The 17,116-nt window shown below is 39.1% G+C and overlaps 1 protein-coding gene across 1 annotated transcript in view; it reads left to right on the top strand.

Moving 5' to 3' along the window:
- Positions 1-17,116, top strand: part of CCDC146 (coiled-coil domain containing 146) — a 76,242-nt gene that overhangs the window by 58,328 nt on the left and 798 nt on the right. The window contains exons 11-18 of the mRNA XM_075024768.1: positions 297-467; positions 1,819-1,907; positions 2,019-2,183; positions 4,568-4,792; positions 5,419-5,647; positions 12,947-13,075; positions 14,650-14,787; positions 16,203-16,451. Of these exons, the coding sequence (XP_074880869.1) occupies positions 297-467; positions 1,819-1,907; positions 2,019-2,183; positions 4,568-4,792; positions 5,419-5,647; positions 12,947-13,075; positions 14,650-14,787; positions 16,203-16,451 (1,395 nt within the window). The remainder of the gene's footprint in view (positions 1-296; positions 468-1,818; positions 1,908-2,018; positions 2,184-4,567; positions 4,793-5,418; positions 5,648-12,946; positions 13,076-14,649; positions 14,788-16,202; positions 16,452-17,116) is intronic.

Below are 17,116 nucleotides of genomic sequence, written 5' to 3'. Positions count from 1 at the left end.
TCAGTATGCTTATTTAAAAATTACGTGGCCATAAGGAACCGTTCTGCCCACTGGGCAATAGCTGAAAGACATGCTAGATTGAGGAACAGAAATGCTTCAAGGTGATAAAATATTTTGACATGTTATTATAAGGCTTGTGCATGGTGTTTTAGCTGGTATTTTAAAGCAATTTTTTTTTTAAATCCATGTAGTCTGTATATATGTGTACTTTGCAGATAAACCCTAACTATTTCTGACTTTGGGTTTGCCAACACTGATACATTGATGCATAAGGAATTGAATTTAATTTTCTTTAGGAAATTATGTCAGATACGGATGCCCACATGTTAGAAGAATATATTGCTGAAGAAGGCCGGCTTTTCAAAGAGCAGGAAAAATGCAGAGTTGACTTATCCAGACTTGCACATCTGACTTGGCTCAAAGTTGAAGAGAGGGACCAGAAATCTAGGGATGTCCAGAAAGCCCAGGTAAAAAATTATCTCATATAATTGCAAGACTCTTCTAGAGTGAAAGCTGGTATATGAAGAAATTAAATTGCTAGTGAGGAGAGCCTTGTGGACTCTCATTTCCCACTTTACTTTGAAGTTCCATCACAACACAGGAAGCTCACAATACTGTGTTGTTTTATTGGCAATTTATGGTGCAGTGCAATAATATATTAAAATATCATGTCACAATTGAAATAAGGTATTTGAAAGGACATTTTCTTTCAAGCCTCTGGAATAGAGAGGCAGAAAAGCAGATAGCCTCAACTGAGATTCTCAGAAGTACAACTATGTGTTTTATTTTACAAATATATGGACATTAAAAGACAAACAGAACTGCTACTCATTCCAAGAAGAGGCAGCAATTTTTATTTTCCTGACACGTTTCTGGGTGCAAATTGTTATATTAGTGTGAAGAAAGAGGGAAAGAAACTTTTCCTATGGTCACAGAAACTAGGACTAGCCATTGGGTTTGCTGCCTGAAGTTTGCTGGCATTATAATATCATATATGTGCTGTAATATTGCACAGTTTATACTAACTACCAGGTTTGTATAGGGATACAAGGTATTTCTGCTTCCACAATGTACATCTGTATTCAAATAAATTAGATAAGCTACCCTTCTAACACTTTGGGAATCTTTGACTGTCTATAAAGATAGAGTAAACAAACATGTCAGGCTTTGCATCTTCAGTAAAAAGCAGTCCATAAACAGATCAAAAAAATAAACAATACCAAGTAATGAACACACACACATGCCCAGAGTTACAACCCAACATGCACCAGCTTTTTTAATACCAATCTCCTCCTCCTGTTACCAGTAGGAGGTGAGAAAAGACCTTTCCATTGAAAGTTAATGACACGGGGTATTAAAGATTGAACACAACTGAAAACAAAAGGTCCAGAGCCATAACAAAATGTACCATTCTACTCAATCATCAGTGATTGCTGAAAAGCCAGGAAAGAGTTAAAAAGAAATTATATTTGAAAAGGTACAATTTCAGTGGTGCATATGCCAAATAATTATATAGTGATGGAACCGAGAGCCTGATTAACAGAAACAGTAGAAGTCCAGATACAAGGGACCAAGCATTTTAAGATGCAGCATCAAATCATCTACATTAATAACAGTCTTTGTAAGCTTAATATACGTAGAAAAACTGTGTTCTTTAATGTTGTTACGATAAAAGCATTTCAATTAGAATAAGTTCTTAGAATAATCTCGCCTCGCTGTGTTTTCCTCATCTAAGAGGAATAGCTGTTCTGAGTCATTTCTTTGAAGATATTTCTTTGATATGTCTAAAGTCCTCACTGAATTCTATTTAAATTTCAGATACAACTCCAAAATATTATTAAAGAAATAAAGAGAAAGGATCTTGAAATAAGAGAGTATAAAAAAAGGAAAAGACAAATCCAAAACCAGTAAGAAAATAATAATAATACATTAGCTAAAAAATGTCTTTTAAAGCAATTTTTATCCATGTATACATAAAATTATAATAATTATTTCTTTCACACTTGTCATTTCCTCAGACTCCAAGGATTTGCTAAAATGTATGAAGTTATCAAAAATGAAAGGAATAAATGTATAAATTTGGTGCATGCTGCTCAGCAGAAAGCAAGTGAAATTAAAAACCGGGTAAAATTGCTAGGAAATGAAATAGAGAATTTAAGGAATACTGTTTTAACCAATGAAAGGTGAGTTTTAAGCAAGCTGTAGATCACAATTATAGAAATGTAAGATTAGAAAGAATCTTAAGAGATAATCTAGTCCAATTTCAGCTATGCTTATATCATCCGTGATAGTTATTATCCTGATTTTTAAAACTTGATTACAAGACATTTAGCAAACCCCTTACATAACCTGTTCCAATTTCTTGTCACCCTAACACTTCACAATTAGCTTGGACATTGCTGCATGTCACGAAGCATTTTTGAAGTTTGTCTGCCTACTCTTTCACTTTCCTGTCCTGTGAAGGGATAAATTGTCATTGCATTTCTTTTGTATCACAGTTCTTGAGCCTCTGGTGTCTGAATTATCATGCTATTTCATTCAATATGAACAACAGTGTTGTACTTATACTTGCTTATCCATCAACAAAAAGAAGTCCAATACATACGTGATTCCACAATAGGCTGGTGCATGGTACTATTAAATCAGTCGCTAGCTAGTAATGCAGCTCTCTGATTATTAAATTAGAACAAACTGGGTTTCTTGGTTCAAACTCAAACTGAAGTTTATTGGATGTTTGTTTCAGATCAAACAAAACATGGTTTCAATTTCCAGGCAATCCTAATCAAAATGAAAGGTTACATTCACAACAAAGAGGGTGAGGCAGAAGAGGGGGTGCATGTGACTCTATTTTTTCCTAGACCGTTAGTTAGTGGAAACGTCTTTTTGCCATCCTGGTGATGATATTCTGCAATATAGAAAGAATGACAATGTCTCTGAAGTTGGGAGTTGGGAAAGTAGGAAGCTAGTTAACTGTGTATTCAAAACAGCACAGCCAAAATTCAGTAGTTTAAAAATAATTCGATTTTCCCAAAACTTTACTTTAGATGCCAAAAAATTGCACAACCAGACCAAAGAATGCATTCGGGATACATTAACTCAAAGTATACTGTGAATCTCGGAGTAGCTTGATTTCAAAATCATGCTGGAGGTAGCTAGAAAAGAAGTGGAACTTCAGTGATATAAGTGATTTTGTCAAGACACACAAGCTGACATTTTGTGCTAAAATTTTTGAGGCCTTCACAGTCAATCACTGGTGAAAGGAGGGGGACAACAAGGCTAAGGCGGCAGATATATATTGCCTAGATATCAGAAATATCTAATTATTATAGACGACCCTACTCCAGTACAGATCCCACAGATCCCATTTTGGTCTCTACAAACCTAGTTTTAAAACTGGCAAGAGGTACTGAATTATCACTAATTCTCTTGCCTATGGAAAATATTTTTAATCCCAGTAATAGACTTTAGTATCATAGTATCACTGGCTTAACTGCAACCTACACAATTTGGAGGACAGAGTATCAGTCCAAATAAAAGGAAGGTTTTTTGGAAAATATTTAATAACACATTGCATTTCTGCAGTACTGTCATGCTTTCAATCTGAAACTTGCTTTACAGAAATTTAATTCAATCCAGTAATACCCTGTGGAACTGAAAGTGTTATACACACAGGGAAAATGAACTAGAGAGAAGCTCACTGCTCTGTGTAGAGTAATTCAGCAATGTAATGATGGAGCCCATGAGGGGAGGCAGGATATTTCATCCACAGTTCTGTATTTTAACAGGAGACCATGCTTCTCCTTTCACTACCTCTTTTGTATGTTGACATGAATATCTCCCCAGTGTAGATAAAGTAGTGATGCCTGGTCAAGAAGTGATACTTACCACAATCAAAGGCAGTAACTCTAAGTTCCATGTTGTGAGCAAATGAATGATCCATGTGGCAACAAGAATCTGTATTTTAAGTGAGAGACCATCATCTAGTGTCCTGCAGGGTCACTAGAAATAATGAGTCCTGTTCTTCATTTTTATGGGTCTGTAATGAGATCTTGTCACTAACCTTTCATTGTGATTTTTTTTTTCTCATCTGACAAACAGGAAATTGATAATTTTCTTTCTTGTGTGAATGTTGTGCTACATTGTTTCATAAAAAATAAACTTGAAGACCTTTGAATCACAAACACAAAATTATTTAAATATCACTCTTTAAATAGAAGGGCAGGATTTCTACACATTAGGACTTTGTATCACAGTTTAAACTTCTGCTCTTGAACGTTGTTTCTTTGTCCCCTTGGGCTACCCAGTGGAGATGAAAAGAGCTGTAGTGCAGTGCTCCTTTTATAGCATTTTCTTGGGCCATAATCCAGTTCTCTTCAAGCTGGAAAGAGCTTGCAGAGAGAAGCTGTTCTCAGGAATTCTTTCTACTTCTTGTAATGCTTCTGTGAAGCAGTGACTTAGAAGATCCTTTGTGTATTTGAGGAATTAGTTTAAGCTCTGCTTTTAATTGCTGAAATTGCTTTCAAATTGAAGGGACTAAAAACTTTCCTACTTTTCTGTTATGTTAAAGAAAATTGCAGAAACAACATCTGAAGAATACAAATAATGTAGCAATTACAGACAGTCTCAAAAATGATTATTGCAAAATTGTACAAATCATGCATGAGATGAAAGAAAAGAAAAAGCAACGGTGTCTGGATCTCGAGAGACTTACCAATACGGTCACTCACATCGAAGAGGAAATTGTGCAGTTGCGTAAAAAATATGAAAGGGCTATTCAGGAACAAAATGACAGGTATACATGTAAATTTGATGTAATGTAGTGTTTAATTTTGACATTCATGAAGCAACAATATTTTTCAGCTTATAAGCACTCCTAGTTAGGAATACTAAAAGAATGCATCACTACAATGTTTCACTAAACGGTCTGCCTCACTGCAATGTCAGGGCTGCTTTGCATTATACAGATGTTTCTCTATTGGTGATGATGTTCATTCTCCAGAACCATTATCAAAAAAAATAGTGGCTTGGTTTCTGAATGCCTTGAGAACTTGTAGCCTCCTGCTCTGTTGGTGCTTTGTGCACAGGTAAGGTATAAAAAAGCAGAAGATGTAAAGCTACCTGATCTTGCTAGTCCATTTTTAAATGAATGCTGTGGAAGGCCAGAAGAGCTTTTAATAAAATTATATGAGACACTGGAGTAACCTTTGCAATTATTTGTTCTCTGATTTTCACATTGTAATTATTTTGTTACCTATTTAAAATATTGTCATGATATTAAAATAATATTTGTGAAAGCTTTGTACATTTCCGCAGATTATTACTGTCTTTCAAAGTTGCCAGTTATGTTCTTGAATGGAATACACTGAATATAAGTCAATTTTTTTAAAATTTTACCTTTTCATTTTGGGCTTATTGCAGTGGTCTTCTGCTCAGAGAACGAGAAGAAGAACTATGCATTTTATATGAAAAAATAAACATGCAAGAGATGTTGTGTAGAAATGGAGATATTGAAATGCAGGTTATGGATGAAAAGATCAGATTTCTGAAGCTGAAGGTAGCTGAGAAAAAGAGACAGATTAAATTGTGGTTCAAAGCGCTCCCAGTGAAAAATGCCTTGGACACACATCTGGGGGTACTTCAGATACAGGTTGGTGGGAAAGAAAGCCTTTTTTTTTGTTGTTTGTATTATTCTGTATTTTAAAACTTAACATAATTTCATAGGGAAAAAAAGGCTGGATGTACAAGGTTTATTAAAACAGAAAGTTCAGTAATACACCTGTCTAGCAAAACACTGTTGCATGTTTTTAACTTCACATACATAAGTTTCTACGCTTAGATGTAACTGGCTGATGCACTTTGTTATGCACATGCCAAACGCTTCCTGGGTATGGAATCTCAGCTAACCTTACCCATAGCCTGAAATGTCAGTATGACTAAGCTGGAGAATGGGAGTCATGGAGAAAAAATGGGAATATAGATAAAATTTTTTAGAACTGTGTTGATGGGTGTAGGTGGAGGGGTAGGAGATATACTTAGCTCTTCAAAATTCTAAAATAATAACTCAATTCACACTTGACCCTGAGCCTACTCTGGAAACTCTGCTGCCTACAGTGATATAATCCACATATATTTTCTTCTACACAAAAACAGTGTAACTTTTAGTTCTAGTTACAAAATGACATTAAACAACTAACAAACTGCAGTGTTTGGGACATTCTTTCCTTGCTTTCTGAAATGGCTCATTTACTTTTGACCTTATCTCCAGATGGTAATTTTTTCCATACATATTCTGTTAGTGCCTGCACAAAATCATAAATTAGGGTGTACCACTGCCTCTCATAATTGCATCAATGGGAGCTGTGACTCACTGTGAAATAGTGCTTGCACTATTCTGTTACTTCTTGCCTTTTAAAGAAATTGTATGCTCTGCTGAAAGAATAAAATGTTGTACAATACCTTATGCAAATCATGCCCCAAAGAACTTTACAGTGCCATTACAGATTTAGACGATGAACAGAGGCAGTATGAAAAAAAAGATGATAGACTAAAGAAAGAAAAAAAAAGAGATGTTTTCAGGTAAGATTTAGAGTGAGACTGAGAGTCACTGAGTCAAATACAGTAACAGAATGCAGATGATTTTTGTGAACTGAGTCAATCATGAAACTTTGCTTTTTCTGTTCTGCATTCCTAAAACTTTCTCCTTTCTTATGATGGTTCATGTGAAGCCTAAAATCACTGTTAAAGGGAGGCTATTGTTACAGGTGCTTTAAGTCTTTTTGCAATAATGACATAAAATTAAAAAGTAGGAAAATACAGAGTGGTGTGATATTACACATGGAGTGGTCTTAATAATTGTTCCCAAGTCAGAGATTTTCCAGTGAACAATGGCAAATTACCAGTTATCAGCCATTTAAAATGTAACTAAATACTGTGTTTACTGAATACTATGTGCTTCAAACCGGCTATTAACCTGGCTGTCTCCTTATGCTCAACCATTCTGGCATTAATACTCTTCCTCCCACTGCCAATAGCCATTATGTCTAGTGAGAAACAGTTTCAAATTGTCTGGCTTTATCTTCATGATTTAAATAAAAGCCGTAAGCTCGAATCTGAATTCTGGTGTTGGTTGCCAAATTCAGATTGCTACTTCCTGTACCGATTACAGATTTGACCCCATGTTGAAATCCAACTCAGCATCTGTTCAGTTTTGATGTGCAAAGGATCTTATGATAATGATCATTTGCACAAGGCTTTAACTCGATATGGTGAATACAGATCTACATCACTTGTCTTGTCTGTTAAATGAACCTCTGAAGCCAAGCTGAAATCTGAAGAGGTGGTAACAGGAGCTCCTTTTGGACTGCCATTTGTCTATCTTTCAATTTAGATAATTATAAACATTCAGAGAAAGGATCAGTGCAGCACAGGACTATGAAACCCTGATTTCTATCGGAGGCCCTTGGATCTCCTGTAATGCATACTGTAAATCTCATTTCTGAGTTCTCCTCTTCATTTTTTTATTTCTCCATTCTGTTGTGACCTTGTGTAGGAGCCAGTGTGCCTAACCTTAACTTTGTGTTAGGAGCCCACAGAACAAATTATGCAGATAAGTGAACAAGGTGTCTTTATTAATGGAAAGAATTGGGTGTCTGCCTCCAGAGGGTGGTCCTGATAACCTTACTTAGGGAGCATGATATTCCTGCTAGAGGTCTTTATTCTCAAGGCACCTACCTCTCCCCATTGATGGTATGGGAAACTTTGAACCATATAAGAAGGATGCTTCAAAAAGTATCTTCAATTGAAATACAGTTTAGACCGTCTGAATTAGGCAGGCCAAGTCCTGTACCTGTACCTCTTAAATTTTCTTCTCAATTTTCTTCTCCTTAAGTCTCGGGTATTTTTCAGACTCTGTCATTATTCTTATCTGTTCTATTTTTCTCCTCTCCTGCATATCCCAATTTTCCCATTACCCTAGAATTTTTTTTCTTTTTATCACTTCACGGGTGAATTCAACTTTCTAGTATTGTATGCTGAATGATTTTCCAACAACAGATGTACATCATTGGTAATACTTCAAATATAGAGAGAGATCTGAAAGGAAAACAAGATTCAGTCTTACAAAATAGAAAATATTTCAATATTTGGTTTTTTTGCATTTGACTGAAATATTTTGACTGTTTTAGAGGCACTGTTTGAATCTAGGAAGTCCCACGTATTCTCAGCAGATGCTTCAATCAGCACTAAATTAGCTGTTCTGAGATGGGATATCTATTTCTGTTAGAGATACACCTCTTGGAATAGATGGATGAATGAGTACATTGTATTCAGTTGGCTGCAGAAACTGACCCCCTGCCTAGGTGGCTGTGGTACTCATTGGGAAAGGGAAAAGCACAGGTCAGGGCTGTGTGCCAATTCAGCAAGAACAAAAATTCCACCTGGGTCTCCTATGTTTCACATGAGCTGCTTAATCAAACTGATGTATGTTCCACTCGTATGCTTTTCATCAGAAGCTGCATATTTCCACAAAAGAGCGAAACATTGGTGAATAGGTTTTAGCTAATAAAATACTGTTGTCTTAAGCAATACCAGACCTCTTCTAAGCAAGTACTTGTAACATGGACTAGGTATGTAAAGCATTAAAATTAGAAATATTTACAGCTACTTCCTTTGTCTGACACAAAAAATACCTGGTGAGATTCTAAGGTGGTTTTCTGTGGGCATAAAATTATGTAACTTTTAATTGGGACTGCACATCAAGGGATGGTTCCCACTGACTGAAATGACCCATGAAAACTAATCTGCCTTCATGCATCAATGAGAAATACTTAGCATTAATAATTAATTAGTCCAATATGTAGACCTGCTGAGCTGTCAAGATGCTGTAGATGGGACTTTCATGCCTCGGAGTTCAGCTAACGTACAGGGACCTTCAGTTTGTTTGAGGCATTTGGCATCAACATTTGTCCAGGTTTTAATGCAACCCCATTAAAACCTCCAGACTACATCATCACAGTCATAGAAAAACAGGGCTAGTAGAGAGGTAAAGAGTTTATCTAGGCAATCCTGCTCCTACTCCTGCATTGGATTGCCTGTCATTCCTGAGAGGGCTAAGCTGTGCTTTCAAACCACCACTGGGAAACCCCAGTTTCTCTGGCAAGCTATCCCAGTCCTTCCTTAACAGTGGAAAGATTTTCTTAACCTTTAGCCTGGATCTTTCTTGCTGCAGTGTAAGAATATTGATTTGTATTCTGTCCACCAGGGACATGACAAATGGATCATTGTCTTCCTCCCTGCAACATGTCATGTTACTGGGAGAAAGTTAATCATGTTCCTCTCCCATCCTTTTGCTAGGCTACACAATTCTGTTTCTTTCAATCAGCCCTTCCAGATTTTTCTTACATCATTCTTTTTTTGCATTCTTTTATTTTTGGCAACTTGGTCTTTATTTTTCTTGAGGTGCAGTGCCTAATATCAGTAGCTGAGACTGAAAGGATTCATTCAGGCATCTTGCAGGTTACATTCTTGCTTATGCATCCAGATACAATGGTAGCCTTTCTTGCAACATGACATATTGATTCATCTTCATGTAAACATATGTAACAACCAGACCCTTTTTTGACACAAGAGTATATAAACAGTTCACCTTGATTCTGTATTTGTACAGGTAATTTCTCCTGCCTACATGTAGCACCCTGCATTTGTTATTTAATATTATCTCTTTTGTTAGACCAAGGTAATTTTGAATTTGAATCTTCTCCTCCACAAAGTATGTGCAGTCTGAGCTGAACCTTACTCTACTGATGTAGTACTTAACTTATATTTTCATCAAGAATGGATTTCCTTAGCTTGTTTATATGAATGTCATATGAAACAATATTGAAACTATGTAAAAATCAAGATGCATGATACCTACTATTTGTCCTCCACACACCTGTTAAATTATCATAGTAGGAAGTTGGTCTCATTTGGCATTACTCAACACACCTGTGTTGGCTGTTATTCCTACCCTTTTTCTTTTCTAGCTACCTACAAAGAAAGCTTAATGATTTATTCCAGATTTATTCTTCAGAAAGTGAAGATAAGTTATCTATCGTTCCATAGCTCCTTTTCCCCCCATTTTTAAAAATAGGTAAGATATTTGCTCTTTTCTACTGCTCTATGTACCTCACCTACCTTCTGAGATTTCCAAAATAACATCAGATCTCCACTTTTTCAGACCAGTCCCTTTATCTAGGCATATGTTCCTTCCTGTCTGTTCATCCTTCAACAATTCCTTCTGACTGATTACAATCAAACATAGAAAAGCCTCTCTTGTAGAGCCTTTTCCTATCCCCTGTATTAAATCCACTCCAGGAAAGGATTTTTTTGTTTTAAGACTTAGAATCTCTTAGCACCTCTTAGAACTCAGATAAAGTCTTGTCCAAGGAAAACACTACGAATCAGGAGAAAATAGATGCCTACAGTCACATCACTTAAGCAGGCACAGAATAGTATGGTTATCTCTAAATGTGCTTTCTTTGCTATACTTTTGGATTAGCCTGCATCTAATCACTCCCAATTCATATTGCATTTAAAAGTAAGCCTTTTATTTAAATTTAACATGAAACTTTTAATGGAGTTTTTATGTGGTTCAGAGAGTGTTTCTGCTGCACTAGTCCTTCTTCTCTAAATTAACTATTCAATCCTGCAAAATTTTACTTGGAGAGCTGTCCTTAACCTCATTAAGGTACCACTGCCTCCAACAAGGTATTTTCACCTGGGTTAGTTGTTGAGAAATTTGAACCCAGATAGGAAACATCACTGGAATAATAGCTGCATCCTGTTGTTTGTGCTGGTCCTGCTTTTACATTCTTCCACTCTGTGTATTTTTGAGCATCAGTTTTAGTTGTTTATAACTAAAATAAATCTTTCAGTACCTAGTTATGCACTGAATCATGGTTTGCCAAGGAAATTCTTCATTACAGTCATTTAAGGTTTTTACTTTGCCTGTTCTTAGACAAAAGTGTAAAAGAAGCTGTGTGATGCTTTTTTACCAGAACAAGAAGTATTTAAGACAAGTGTTCTGGTAAAATTCCATTACCACCCAAGAAGATCTGTCAATTTTCCCTTTTCCAGTTAAACATGACTTGTTAACTCCCAGTGAACAAGCCCCAATCCGGTAGCAACATCTAAACATTTACTTTATATTTTTGGTGACCTTTTGTAACTTTGAGAGCCAGTGACCACTTATTTCCTTCATAAGATCATCACCTGCAACTGACGGTTAGCATTTATAGCAACTTACTCGGGTTATGTTATGTCAGTGCTAACAGATCAGGGTTGGAGTGACAATGCGCTGACAGATGGCCAGGTGCACGTCAAAGCACAAAGCCCCACCACTGCCAGTCTTGCAAGTCCAAACATGAAGAAATGGTCCCAGCCACTCCTTCAGCGAGTATTTACACGAAGCATGGATATCCATCTGGTGTATTCTGGGAAGCGTTATTCCATGGGAAGGTCTCAGATCAGAAAGGTCAGGGAACACCTGCCTCTCTGGGTCCTGGGAGTACCACATTGCTCAGTGTCACCACTGAGTCATTTCAGGACACATGCCTGAGAACTTTAATGTAGAAAACTTGGATGCCTGTAGGGATGAAACCTTTAGTGCTAACCAGTATGGAAGTGGGACTTTCAGATTTAACTTGCCACCAAATCGTCAGGCACTTGCATCCCTCCTACATCCCTACATGGATCCTGTGGGTCAAACAGGAGATTGTAGGGAATAAAGGAAGACCCCCCACCTCAAATGTTTGGTGTATTCCTCAGGATAAAAAAAGGAGCCCGAGGACAAAGCAGCAGGTGGGACTCAATTTCTGGTAGACAACAGAGTTTACTTCCATCCTGCAACTGTCACACCGTTGCCTCCTTAAAAAAAAAATTAAAAATGGCTCAATCCTTTGTATTAACTCCCCCCTGCCCCAGCACAAGGAGACCTTGCCTGTTAGCCCCAGGAGAGCCTGTAGTGATGTGCTCAAATTGCGAGTCCCACAGGAGCCCCTGCGCAGCCGCCTCCCCCACAGAGGGTGCCAGCAGGGCCGGGCTGCGGAGACCTGGGGCGTGGGGAAGGACACAGACACCGGTGGGGGCTCCCACCCTTCCCCAGTGCTCCTCTCCCCCCTCCTCAGGACGGAGCCGTAGCTGTGGCAGGTCTCAGCTCGCTGCCCAGCCTCAGCAGCTCCGCTCCGTCCCCCCACCTACTGACAGTGGCTGTGGAGGGTGGTCCTGAGCCCGCCCCGCTATGGCCCAAGTTTGGTACAAACCATCTGTGGCTTTTCATCCAGCCTACCAGCAGGAGCTGATGAAGCTATCAGCCCCCAGGGCAGGCTTTTTCTAACTTCCCAAACATGTTCAGAAAGTAAAAATCATCTTCTAGTCCAGGGCTCTTGTCGTGACACCTGGTGGCTCAGAGAAGCAGCCTCTTCCATGCAGCTGCATTATTTATACACAATTTCAGATTGTGTTGCATGTGGAGAAGGAGTCAAGAGAACAAGTGCTCAAGACACTTAAGCCATTAATAAGATGAAGCCCGTTTATATCTGTGCATTATAGGGATGACCTTCCATGACACAGTCTACCGGTTTGCAAATTCCCGTCCGTTAGCAACAGGACAGGAGAATGATGTACAATCACCTCTGGTTTCATAGGGATATGTTTTTCCAGTGTTCGACCAGTACCATTTAGCTTAGGCCTACAGTGCCTGAGCATCCCCAACGCTCTCCCAGCAGCAAGGCCAGAGACTTACTTCCGAGCCCAGGTGTTGGCAGTGCAGCCACCCCAGCCGCTTTAGTGCAGTTCTCCTGGTGTAAATCAGACACACTACGACCTTCCATCTCTGGTCATGTAGGAATAGCGGGGCTTTTGGCTTCTTGTCTGTTAAAAATAACTGTTGTGGCTTTGTGTTTGCTAGTATTCCCAGTGCAAGGACAGGCTTAAACAGATGGAGGAAATCTTTGCTGATCCTGCAAATGAGAGTAGAAAGCGAGACTTGGGAGGGAAGGACCCATCTCCACCTGAGCTGCTAAAAAAGATTGAGCAGGTAACATCACTTCTCATGCCACAAGCCATCCCACTGTGATTGACCACTTTTAGAAAAAGCAAATGGTATCTTTTATTTTAAAAATAAACTTTCTGTAAGAGGAATTAAAACAATTATGATTGGCTAATGGGAATTCTAGCCCAGCATCTACTTTCCAGTACAACTGGATGTGGGACATTTTGACGTCTTCCAGCAGAGGCTGGAGAGGGAGAACTCTGTGTGGTGGACCTGGCTCTGCAGCATCCTCTGCTAGCTGGTCCATTTGCATCACTGGCACTTCAGTGCAGACCCTCCCAATTCACTAGGGAAAGGCACAGAAAAGGCAGCAGAGGGAAAGAAATGCAGAATAACGAACTGCTAGCAAACGAAGTTGTCATTCTTCTGCAATTGGCTATTAGCTGTTCCACCACTATGCATGGGCTGTAAGCAGGAGGCAGTCCCACTACCCTCTTAACGAAGTCTGCATATGTGACATGGGATCAAACAAACATCCTTCTCAGGCTTTGGTTGTACTGCTTTGTTTCCACACCGAGCAGGGTGCCACAGAACGGACCTTCGTGGAAGTGGCAGCCAGGCCAGCCGCGCAGTTGCACACCTGACTGCAGCATTGCTGGCGACTGCCAGGAGAGGCTTCAAAACGAAGCATTAGGTCCAACACAAAAGCCAGTTTGAGGGCACCTCCTGTATGGCATATGGGGGGAAGGTAAAGGAATGGAATGAACAACAGTAGTATTTTCTTAGATATTTTTGTCTGTCCCATTTATAGGGGCACAAAACTCCCCCCACTGTATATAGTGTTCGGGGTAGATTCACACAGGGCTGTGAAGGTATTAGAGTAACAGGGTCAGAGCAGTACATGCCAAAGTCCTCCTCTTGAAATCCAGTTTGTAAGGATTTACCATGAACACTTCTGCTTGAATTACTTGAGCTTTTTGCTTTACTGTCCCATATTCCTTGACAGGAGGGAGCTCTGCATAGCCAAGCAGGCTACAACACAGCCTGCTATTACCAACCTGCACATTAAAAAGCCAGGTTTCTTGGAGTCACAAGATAAGTTTAAACATTCTCTTTTAATCTCCTTGTGATTTTAAAGTACTTTTAGTTGCACAGTACTTTCTTTCTTAGTCTTTGGAGCCTGTAGGGTTTTTTTGTTTGTTTTGTTTTTTGTTTTTTTTTAGCAGCAGGAGGGAAAAGGTATTTAAAGCAAGAGCTGAAACCTTCTCATTATAGCATGACTCAAGGAACCAGATTTAAAAACAAAAACCACTAGAAAAAACCCATTGCTTTCAAGAAAGTCACAGCAAGGCAGTAACAATGCTGGTGTAAGCCCTGGCCCCCCTAAAGGGCCCGGTCTGATATGGAAGAACTGTATGACTGACAGCAACCAACTGAACCAGCTTTGGCCTGACACTTAGCAGATAGCATGAAAATTTTGAGAAAACTGGTGGCGAAGTGATTATTTATGGCTGTTCATCTGTATTATTTCAGCAGCTCTCAAAGCAATCACAGGAACACCCTGCGCTACACTTTCCCCTGTCATTTATCTACACCCTGTATACTCCTTCTCCCTGCAGCTAGAGGTGGAGCTGGTGCAAAAGGAGGAGAAGTTGCTGGAGATGGATCTTCTCTACGAGCACATTTCCCGGCTGACAGACAGAATCCGTGCCACAGCAGAGAACGGGAAGCAGGACACACTGCTGCTAGCTAAAAGGGTAAGGAGGGCATTGCATGCTCTGCTTGCTGGCCTATACAAAATGAAAAAATATGTGGGCAAGAGGTAAGATGACTCACTTGCAAATTACAAAAGTGGCTGGAAATATTGACAGGCAAATAATGTTAGTCTTCAGAAATTACAGACATTTAGTACTAATGGCAATATCAACATACCAACAGCATTAGGTGAGTGTACTTTCTTTTTGAAAGAAAGTTGCACCATAAATAGTACCTTTCATCAAAATATAGGATTAGCTCTTTCTCAGGTAGATGCTTAAAAACTTGGTAGAATCCTCTCTTTGCACATGTACTTAACAGCCTTTCCACAACAAACAGGGCAAAGGGTAAAAAGAAATAAGGAAAAAGCCAGGTAAATTCTACTCCAATATACAAAAAGATAAACTTGATATCTGGCTCAAAAGTTTCTTATATAGGTAGGGAGAACCACACAAGAAAGAAATACCATTTTCAATACAGTTACTTTTATATAATTATAGCCATTTCCTTTTAACTGCCAGTAGTATTGTTTGGGGAAGAGCAAAAAAATCCTCTCATCCTCACCTCTTTAATGAAAAAGCTCCAACTAGAGCAGAGCAGAGCTGAGTGAAAGACAGAAAAAAACCAAAGTAATTAATGTAAAACAAGGCCAGGGTTGATTTTTTTTTTCCTTAGGTGTTAGGTTTGGCACTCGGAAAGGCTCAAAACAAAACACATCTTTACAGTAAAACTTTCATTTTCCACAGACAGAGAAATAACATGGCTGTTATTTGGGTTTGTGAAATCATGGCCACAGGCTAATAAACTACCATAAAAGTGGCAGCGTGCCAAAAGTTACATTTGCAAGTGCATTCTCTGACTCTCCCAATTCCCTATTAGTAATTTAAAAAATAAAAGAGTATTTAAATTTGGGGTTGTTTTGGGGTTTTTTTTTGTTTAAATCATCTCCAGTCAGACTCAAGGATTCCTGTCCTGTTCCTTTTCTGTTTGTCCCCCTGCCAAGGATAACTTCACAACCCACAGCCCCGCTGTGTCCGCATTATCACTCAATTATCTTGTAAAGATCAGGCTTATTGCACCATTATTACAAAGTTAATTGTGCATAAACTCAATGAGAATCAGGGTACCAAGCCTTTGAGGGCAGTGAGAGTTTTGCTATTCAGCTGAAAAGGGCAGGAGGTAATGACAAACTTGCTTGAGTAAATGTGGCTTCTTAGGCTGCCAGTTTCTGTGGTTCCATGCGTACACACACGAAACATGCATCCTGTTTCATGAAGTCATTTTCAAGTATGGAACTATTTCTTAAAACCGTGTTAAGTTGGACTTGTTCTCACCTACTCAATACCTACCCAAGTGTCATGCCCAGCAAGTGTCTAAAGGGAAGCCCTAACTAAAATGCAATTGTTACTTATTCCAGACAAACGAACTGCAGAAGAAGATAAAGGACAGAACCCAGAAGATAATGGCTTTTGTTGCAGAGTTATCCATGAAGCAAGCACTTGCCATTAAACTCCAGCAGGAAGTGAGAGACAAAGAGCAATTTTTGATGACTGTTTCATCAAGGATAGATCAAGGCCTTCCCCCTCCTAAGGAAACAGAAAATGAATGGTTGAAGATATTACGCAATGAGAAGATGCAAAAAGCAGCAGCTGAAGCCAGAGCTGAAGTAAGTTTCTGCCATACATTGCAATTAGATCTTCAGCCCCATCTTTTCACTGCTCCAGCCTGTCTTTCAGAAAAAGAGCTGTGCTCACTGCGTAGCTGTTTGCTGCCAAACACAGAGCCCCAGGAGTCAGTGGAGACGACGGTACAGACAGAGACAGCTACTAAAGCGGTACATGGTGGGTTTGTGGAGTTTTAGCTGCAGCCTGGCAACACTGCTTAGAACTGGTCATTGAATCTTAGGGAGAGAACACACTAAAAGGAAGACTTACCTTCAATTATAGAAGTAATTTGTATGACCATGTTTTGGACTGATGAGCGAGATAGCCATTGGTGAGGTACTGCTTCCCATTTGATTTCAAGGTAAAGCTGCAGAAGGTGGGGTGTGGAGTTCGGGAAAAATAAATTTAGCATCTTCCACATACCAGATGCAGTGACCATCAGATCCAAAGTAGCAAGAAATCAGACTGCTGGGCAAGACACCGAGGGTAGGCAGGGCAACATATCAAATAGTGCTTCAAATTCTACCCTGCTGCATACGCTGCCTCCTTAGTTGAGACCATCAGTGATCCTAGAGCAGAAAGCTTCCAGAGATGAAAGAGCAGTATAAAAGTGAGAAGTGCATACTGGGGGAACTCTTGCTGATAGGAAATCAGCTTCGCTATGTGA

Source organism: Buteo buteo, chromosome 4 (genome assembly GCF_964188355.1).
Source record: "Buteo buteo chromosome 4, bButBut1.hap1.1, whole genome shotgun sequence".
NCBI lineage: Eukaryota > Metazoa > Chordata > Aves > Accipitriformes > Accipitridae > Buteo > Buteo buteo.
Note: the sequence above shows the minus strand (reverse complement) of the source record. Positions and strands in the feature narration are given on the sequence as shown.